At 52.5% G+C, this 9468-nt stretch overlaps 1 protein-coding gene across 1 annotated transcript in view; it reads left to right on the top strand.

Annotated features, from left to right (window-relative positions):
* The first annotated feature begins 7235 nt into the window (after positions 1-7235).
* The window catches only part of PLCB2 (phospholipase C, beta 2), a 21950-nt gene continuing 19717 nt past the window's right edge, over positions 7236-9468 (top strand). The window contains exon 1 of the mRNA XM_010848048.1: positions 7236-7595. Coding sequence (XP_010846350.1) covers positions 7512-7595 — 84 coding nt within the window. The 5' untranslated portion in view covers positions 7236-7511. The remainder of the gene's footprint in view (positions 7596-9468) is intronic.

Raw genomic sequence — 9468 nt, 5'->3', positions numbered from 1 at the left:
AAGTGGAATAGCCAAACTTTTTAAGGTCAGTGTCTGAGTTGACACTGATATCTGGAGACCTGAATTATCTTCATGGCTGCCTGGTAGAGTAGCCCTACATAAAAATATGTGCAGGCCCACGGGCTGTAGCAAATGGCTTGATGAGTTGGTTAGAGGCCTAGAAAGAGAAACAATGGAAAACTGGGAAGGAGAAGAGGCACGTGGATGTATCTACAGGAGTGGACACAAGTGTGAAGACCCACACATTGTATGTTAATGGCCACCAGAGGGGACCCACCATGGAGGAGAGGCTAAATAGTCAAGTAGATATAATGGTTTGGCTAGTTGACATTAGTCAGTCTCTGTCACTGACCACTTGTGCTGATCCAATGGGTGCACGGATAAAGTGGCCATGTTGGCATAGGTGGAAGCTACACATATTGTATGGTGGCAGGGATAGGCCTAACAGAATGGGCTCTCATTCACCAAGGCTGACTTTTTATTGTTCCTGCCAAATCTCCAACCTGCCAACATTTGACGGCCAACCAGCTACTTGGTGATGAATTGACTACATTGTACCGGTTTTAATGTAGAAGCGTTGGTGATTTAACCCGACTTGAATCGGCATGTATTCTGGATCGTTTTCTCTTTCTTGCTAAAGGCCTCAAGTAGCACTGCTCTCTGAGAGCTTAAAGAGTGTTTGATTCATAGACATGGGATTTCACACAACATTACATCAGACCAAGAGTCCTACTTCACAGCAAAACAATGGGCACATAGTCACAGAATCTTCTGGTCTTATCACATTCTTTGCTACCTATCTACTGGTGAAAAGAGCTGACAGAGTGAAGGAACAGTCTTTCAAAGGTGCAGCTGAAGCACCATTTTAGAGATGGTGGGACATCATGCTCCAGGATGAAGTATGCACCCTGTTTACTAATTATAATATGGCCCAGCAGTAGGATACAGAAGCCTAATAAACATGGGGTTGAAGTTGGAGCAGCCCCACTCACCATCACTCCCAATGATACTTTGGGAGAATTTATGGTTCCTATTCCTACAGCTGGCACCCCACTCCAGCACTCTTGCCTGGAAAATCCCACGGACAGAGGAGCCTGGTGGGCCGCAGTCCATGGGGTCGCTAAGAGTCAGACACGACTGAGCAACTTCACTTTCACTTTTCACTTTCATGCATTGGAGAAGGAAATGGCAACCCACTCCAGTGTTCTTGCCTGGAGAATCCCAGGGACCGGGGAGCCTGGTGGGCTGCCGTCTATGGGGTCGCACAGGGTCGGACACGACTGAAGCGACTTCGCAGCAGCAGCATTCCTACAGTTCTAGGATCTCTGGGTTCAGAGAACCTAGTTCCTAGAGGTGGAACATTTCCATGAGGGCACAGGAGAAAAAACTCATGAACTTTAAGTGTGGCTGCTTCCTGCCTCTTAGTTTCCTTGTGTCAAGAGACCGGCAGGCAAGAAAAAGGTGTCACTTCCTGCTGGGGGTATTTGACCCTGATCCTTGGGAAGACAATGGCTGCTGCTCTATCATGGGGCCAGGGAAGGATATGTTTGGCACCCAGGCGATCCTCTAGGGTGTCTCTTGATACTCTTTTGCCCAATTTTGATAGGTTTGGCAGCATGGCTTGAAAAGGGCACGGTGATTAGGAGCTCAGACTCCTGAGCCAGGTGGGCCACTTAGATCATGAGAGATACCAACTGAAGGGAAAGAGAATCTAGATGGGGTAATGGAGGGATGCTGAATATCAGCCTGACACCAAGACAAGCTTCAGTAGTGAGGACTATAGTTCATCCTACTTGCCTCCCTGTAAGTTCCCCAGAGGAAACAATCACCAGAATTCTGGAGTGCCTCTTCCCAGGCAGAGGGTGCTTAACATATGATGCAAATATTTCTGAGCTGTGCAAAGGGGAATACTGTCCTAGTTGTTAGGGTGCACCACCCAGATCTTGCCTCTGGGACCAAGAAGCTTGTCCCCAAGTTGGTAGGAGTGTTGCTGCTGATGGCTCACAGCTGAGTCTCTCCCTAGGCATTTCCTTCATCTGCAAAAATGAGCTGTCTTTCCTGACTTCATGAAGGATCATCTACCAGGTCAGTGTTGCAGGAGGGTGTTCAACCTCAGTCGGGAGCAACTCTGAAAGGTCCTCCCCACCTTCAAGCTCCCTGTGGAGGAGTCTTTGATTGTGACTGCATCCTTGATCATTTTCTTCCTCTGCTCAATCTTGATTCCTTCACTCCCTCAGATATGTTGTTTCTGAGAGCACTAAATAACTAAATAACTCCCAATAAACTTCCTACAAGCAAATCTTCATTTCATAATATTTCATGAGAAACCTGATCTAAGACACTCACCTAAACCACCTAAAATTCCAATCTTTGGGATCCAAAGGTGAACAGGTCTCATCCGTTTGAAGGTGGACCTCACCATCATTTTCTGTGCTATGGCTCCCTCCACCAGCCCTCACAGCGTCGGGTGCATCCTACATCCTGGCCACCTTCCACCAAATGTCCTCCAGCTTGCTTTCCCCCATGATAAAGCCACAGAGACTGAAGTTCTGGAGTACAGTCAATGTGGTCTGACATGCCAAGAATGAGGATGGGATTGAGTTTTCCTTGGTTCTAGAGCCCTGGCTACACTTTGGAACCAAGGCTGAAGCTCTTTAGAAATCCAAACTTCTCACTACCCCTTCCCCACCCACACATCCCAGGTCCTGATTCAGAAGGCCTGGGTACAGCAAGGAGGAATAGGCAGTGTTTCCAGAGCTTTCCAGGCAATTCTGATTGATATCAAAATGGAGAGTCACTGGGCTCAGTATTCCACTTTAATTCAGCAGCCTAAGAGTCTGTCCGCTTTTTTGGCAGCCTTTTCATTTGACTCATATGGAACTGACTGTCAGCGAAAACCCTCAGTTTTATTCACACATGCTTCTGCTAAGCCGCTACTTCCCCCCCCCACCGCCCCCCACCACTCCTTGTACAGTCGGTGCCTTGGAGCCAAGCCCAGATCTCTCAGTTAAGCCCTGTTCATTTTACCTTGTGAGGTTCAGGCTATTGCTCCAGCAGGTTAGGATGTTTGGGGATCCTGAGTGTGTATCTCAACACCTTCCCTGTCCTCACTGGCTTCCTGCTACTTGCAAAGTTGAAGGGCTGGTTCACTGTGGCTTTGCCCAGGTCCTGATAAAAAGATGGATCAGGACAGGAGTAAGGATGGAAGCAATCAATCAGTTCTGAGGGCATTCCTTATGCACAAGTCACTATGCCTGCCTGGAGAAGAATGTGTCTAACTTATCTCCATCACACTTAAGAAAACAGGTCCATTTCACAGACAGATAAACTGTGGCAGAGAAAACAAGAAATGTGTCCAAGAACAGCCTATAGGAGGAAGAGGCAATCCTTCTCCTGCTGTCTTCAGCTCTCATCTCTAGGTTTGTCATCTGTCAAAGAAAAGTGACAAGGTTGGCCCTTCTGAATGGAAAGATTTTTGGAGCTGGAATGAATCTTGGAAATGATCAAAAGCTTAAAGATCAGAGAGCTCAGGTAGCTTGCCACGATCTCATAGCAAACCTTTTCTCCAGTTGAGATTGAAATCAACGTTTCTTGAGGATGGATCCAGGCTTCCCCCAGCTATACCTCCATGTAAGTCTGATCCAAAATGACACTTCAAAGGGAAACACACATGGGACTGCTTCTTTTCCACTGTGAAGTCCCAGGTTTCTTCTGTGATTCCAGGAGGGATTGGCATGGGAGGACAGGCAATATCTTCCTCCTGGGTTTCTGCAGAGAACTCTCGATCACCTGCTTTCTTCCCTAAGGGATGAGAAGCTCAGCACCTGCTACCCAGCCTTGTCCCTGCCTCCATTCATACTCAGCTCTCAGCATGCCTTTGGTGGCTGGGTCTGGAGCCACAGCTGGATGTACAGCAAGACTAATGGACAGCCCCTGGTCCTTACTCTCATGCCTGCCTCATCAACTGTGGGTGCTGTGATGATGCTAAGGTGGTGGGAGGTTGCTGCTTGTCCATGATGTGAGCCCTTGTGCTTATGACGTCAGGAGCACAGGCTGCTTGGGGGACAGTCTGCTTCAGGTCTACAACCAGGAGCACCCCTAACTTAATCTGCCCTGGGAAGGGTAGGGTCATACCTTGGAATCAGCCCCTAATCCACACAAACTGCCGAAAAAGAATCCAAAGAGCAAGTCAGTGAAGATGCTTGTGGAAAGGATAGCAATATATACTGAGGAGAGACTAATGAGAAACTGATTTTCTCCTGTCTGTGTCTGCTAACAAGTCATAATATTAACAACAACAATGATAATACTATTGTGCTCATGTGCAGGCCCTGTATGAAGTACTTTACATCCACTATATAATTTAATTCTTATAGAGTCCTGTGAGGCATAGCGATCCCCATTTTACAGGTGAGACAGCTGAGGCACAGGAATAAAGATATCACAAGGCAAACCAGCTAGTAGGTGGCTGGGTTCATAGAGCAGCGATCCCAGCCTGGCTCCCCGTGCCTGACTAGGAAACCGATCTTCAAGGATGCAACATCTGAGCCATTTTCATTTCAAAAGTAAGCTGGCCACTGGCCCAAGACTCACCACAGGCCTCCGGGCTCCTGAACCCCACTGCTTCATCAGGTAAGTCATGGCAGCAGGTGAGAAATCCACCTAATCTGACTCATTTGTCTGGTAAGGGGGCCACCCAAAGATCTAAGTTCAACTTCCACCACTAAACTTCTCTGATGAACAGGTTGAAAACCCAAAAAGCATGGGGTACTCATGCATAGCTGCCAGGTGAGCAAGTGACCTCAGGACCTGCCTATGGGGCTCCAGGCCACCTGGATCTCCCTGGGAGATAGCACTCTGTTGCAGCTAACTTCTCACAGCCTTCTACCACCCAAAGCCCGGCCATGCCAAACTCTCCAGCATACCCATCGCCACAACTGATATAGACCCTCCGGAGACTTCCCTGAGGATCTGCCCTGCTCAGATTCCCAGCCTTTCCCCAGGAGGCCCGTGCTTCCTAGTGCGCCCAGCAGGGGGCATCCTCAACCTTCCTACTTCTGCCCTGGGGGTGAGATTGGGAGGGGTGAGGCACTCTCTACTCAGCTCAGCCCAGGAGTCAGTTTCCCAAACTGGGTATTCATGTGACCTCTCTGATTTTCTCTATATCCACTCTACCATTGTTTACACAATATTTTTTGTCATTCATATTTTAAAATACCTAAATGTATTTTTGAAGGAAAATAAGCCCTCTTTGGGCTTCCCTGGTGATGCAGACAATAAAGAATCTGCCTGCAATGCAGGATACCCAGGTTCAGTCCCTGGGTCAGGAAGATCCCCTGGAGAAGGAAATGGCAACTTGCTGCAATATTCTTGCCTGGAAAATTCCATGGACAGAAGGGCCTGGCGGGCTACAGTCCATGGGGTTGCAAAGAGTCAAATATGACTGAGCATCTAACACTTTCACTTTCAAACCCTCTATGATGAATGTCTTCCCCCCTCCCTTCGCTGCATGGGTCTCCTGCATTCTGGGGGCTTCCTATGCAGGATGTGGGCAGGAGAGGACAGTTGAAGCTATAGCTGGGGGTCTCAAGAACTGGGTGTGTGTGGGGGAGGGAGGGTCAGGAGGGAGGGGAAATATATAATTATAACTGATTCAAGTTGATGTACAGCAGAGACCACCACAACATGGTAAAGCAATTATCCTACAATTAAAAAAAAAAGAACTGGGTCCAGGTAGTGAATGTCATCAATGGGTAAAGATGAGTGAAACTTTATTCTGTGGATTCAGAGCTTCAACATTCAGAGGCTGAGATAGAAAGGGTAAGAGAGTAAAGAGCCCTGAAATCCTTGCCCCAGTCCCATGAAATGAGGGGGTCTGTACAGGGTGGGGATTGTCGTCTTTCCAAATCCGGAGAGAAGGCTTCAGGGTGGACAGGAGGGAGGGACTTGGGTGCAAGAATGGGGTGGCTGCAGGTGACAGGTGCAGGGGCTTTGGGAAGGGACAAGGATTTCCCTTGCAAAATGCATTCAAACAGACAGAGAGGGAACCTGATCCCAGGGAGGGACTCATCGGAAGAACAGGAGACACCAGAGGGGCCCACAGATGGACCCGGGCTGGAGGCATGGGGGAGGAGAGGTGAGAGACAGCAGGACTTAGAGAGAGGGGAGCCTGACTGAGTGCTTTGGCAGAGGGCAGGTCAGCATGGAGGATTCCCAAGCCGATTCCATAGGCTGTCAGGCCTTACTCCACCCCAGTGGTCTTAGAATTGTTCTTCTGGGAGTTATTTTTGTGCTAGGAATCCCCTCAGCTCCAGCCCCCAAAGGGCCCCTCTCCTCCTGCCCTGGGCCAGACTGGCCATCGGAGGCAGTTTTAGGGCCTGGGCAAGGGTCCCGTGGTGGCCAGGGGGTGGCACCAGGGTCCATGATGGGACCTGGGGCAGAAAGTGGGGCCCTGAGAGGGGAAGGAAGTCCTGGTCAGAGCTCTGGCTCCCCCAGCTGGGTTAAGAAGGGTGATAAGAGCAGGTTGGGCAAGAGGAAGTGGGCTGGACTGCCCTGGGCTATGACTGAGCTCGAGGGGCCTGGGCCCTGGGCTGGAGCAGAGTTAGGGTCATGTGCCCTGAGCTGACCGAGCAGAGGCCTCTCTCTGAACAGCCCCCCTGCCCTAAGCGTTCTCCCCGACAGGCCCCAGCGCAGGGCAGAGGAGGGAGCCTGCAGGAGATCACAGTGGAGGGTGATGGCTGAGCTCAGGGCAGTTGTGTGCCGAGTGGCGGCTAGTCAGTGAGGGTCCAGGCCTCGGCCACTCTGGAGGGCTGAGAGGAGGGAGTCATGTGACAGATGAGGGGTGCAGTTGCCTCCCTTGCATCTCATTTTCATGGGGAGGAAGGGTTGAGAAAGAGGAGCTGGGTGTTCAGCAAACTTTGCTTATTCAAAGCACTCAATCCCAGCTGGACCCTGTCCCACCCTCAACTCCCATCTTCAGGGTGGTCCCAGCCTCCCCCTCAGCCTCTGAGAGAGACAGACTCTGGTGCTCAGGACCCCCGTCTGTGGGGGCCCTTTCCCCCTCAGTGTCCACCAGGGGAACAGTACCCCTAGCTCATGCCCCTGCCGCATCTGACCTGGGACTGAGAGGCCCCTGCTCTGAGGCTACCAGACCTCATGACCTGCCTCTCTGTGCCGAGCAGCACAGAGAAGGAAGCCCTGAACAGGAAGTGCTGAGGCACTGGGTGAGGGCGGGGGCTTTGGGGAGGGAGCCCGGCCTCCATGGGCAGGAGCAGTGACCACAGCCCCCCACTGCAGGCTGGCGGGAGGAGGCTGATTTAAAAGGCAGATGGGCCTCTGGCCGAAGCACTCCGTCCTGCACCCTGTGGGCTGTAAGAGCACCCAGACTTCCGGACTAGCTGGGGCGGGTGCCATGTGAGCCCGGCTAGGCTCTCCTCCTGCCCGCCCTCTTTCCTCCCCTCCTCCCATGCGCTCTGCCTGCCCAGCCTCTCCAAAGGGGGACGCTTGGCACCATGTCTCTTCTCAACCCTGTCCTGCTGCCCCCCACGGTGAAGGCCTATCTGAGCCAAGGGGAGCGCTTCATCAAATGGGATGATGTGAGTGGGGCTGGAGAGGGCTGATGCGGTGATGGGGTGGCGGATGGGCTGCTGTGGGCTTTGCCAGGGGGACTGGGTTGGTTTATGTCTGCCAGGATTCAGGCGCCCGTGTGGCTTGGCCAGGCGGCTGATACAGCTGCCCAGATAAACAAACCTGGGGGTGAGGGTGTGTGCCCAAGCCTGTGTCCCTTGGCAGCCAGGGGCTAAGGTTCTGTGTGTAGATGTGAGAGGAGGATGGCTGCTCAGGTGGTCGCAGGAGGAAGCCTCTTTGGGTCTGGGTCTTCCTTTCCCCCTAACTCGCAAGAAGAGCAGGGTGTGTTTCTCCTGGTTTCTCCTGAGGGAGAGAAGAAAGGTGCCCCAGAGCCAAGGCTGGAGCAGAAGCAGAGGTGAGCCAGGCCTCTGCTCCCAGCATAAGCACCTGCTCCTCCGCACCCACCCAGGCCTGTCCCAGGGATGTCCCGCTCCCTGCCAGCGGCTATGGGATGACCCTGAGCCTGAGCGAGTGAGACCTGGAGGCTCTGTTCCCCGGGGCCTGGGAGGGAACTTATAGACTTCTGCTTTTGCCGGCTGCTCTCTGCCTGGCTCCCTGACGCCTGCCTGTCTGCAGGGAATGGGGAAACCACGCTTTGTCCTGCACCTCTGTCTCCAGTGTGTCTGCTCCTTCTCAAACTGGGCCTGCTTCCTAGCTTCTGGTTCTCCTGGACCCTGAAAATATGTGTGTTGCCACAGGCCAGGGGTTCTCTGGGGGGTGGGGAAGGGGAAGGATTTGGGGTCCTCCTCAGGGAGGGGAGGCTTCTGGGCTGGCCTGGTGTGAGAGTCAGAGCTGGCTGCTCCCAGGGAGGGAACCTGAAGGCTGGGTGGTGGGGCAGGAGGGGTGGGCCCTTAGGGCTGGTTCCTCCTCCTCACAGGCGGGATGAGGGGGCTCAGGGGCCATGAGTTACGGCTCTCAGACCTTTGGGACTGGGCTCGGCTGAGTAATCTGGTTGCCATGACTGTGGGGAGTGGCCTGTGGAAAGGGGCCTTCTGCTTTGACAGGAGTTGTATGGCCACCACGGCATGGTGGAGGTATGTCCCAGAGTCTGCAGGATGAGGGAAGTGGCTCAGAATGAGAAGTGAAGTGGCCTCTCTCAGTTCCTCTGGGAAATGTGTGTAACCTTAGCATCATTATGGATGGGGATGTGCCAGGTGCCCTGCTCTGCAAGCCAGCCTCCGGGTACCCAGCGGGCCCGCTGCCCTCCCTGAGGCAGGGCACTGCAGGTCCTGGAGCTTGCCTCCCACGAGCAGGAAGCACCGGGTCTCAGGGCACATGCACCTGCCAGATGAGGCTCTGCTCGAAGACTGCCTTTGGTCCAGTTGGCAGATGACCTGGGTACTGGATAAGCACCGTGCATGGGATGTCATGAGCTCCCAACTTAATTTTGTGTCCCAGAGCTCCTTTACAATGTATTCTGTGGGAGAAGCTCCCCTATAACTCCCGGAAGTACACTCAGCCAGTCATGAGACATTCCGTTTGCTCTTGGGGAATAGAGTCCATACAAGCCTATGGACTCTTTTCCTCACAAAGCCCAGTCTAACTTCAGAGACTGCTGCTGCTGCTGCTGCTGCTAAGTCGCTTCAGCCATATCCGACTCTGTGGACCCCATAGACGGCAGCCCACCAGGCCTCCCCGTCCCTGGGATTCTCCAGGAAAGAACAATGGAGTGGGTTGCCATTTCCTTCTCCAATGTATGAAAGTAAAAAGTGAAAGTGAAGTCGCTCAGTTGTGTCCGACTCTTAGCGACCCCATGGACTGCAGCCTACCAGGCTCCTCCGTTCATGGAATTTTCCAGGCAAGAGTACTGGAGTGGGGTGCCACTGCCTTCTCCCTATGAGA

Source organism: Bison bison, unplaced genomic scaffold (genome assembly GCF_000754665.1).
Source record: "Bison bison bison isolate TAMUID 2011002044 unplaced genomic scaffold, Bison_UMD1.0 scf7180017864259, whole genome shotgun sequence".
NCBI classification, from domain to species: Eukaryota; Metazoa; Chordata; class Mammalia; order Artiodactyla; family Bovidae; genus Bison; species Bison bison.
Note: the sequence above shows the minus strand (reverse complement) of the source record. Positions and strands in the feature narration are given on the sequence as shown.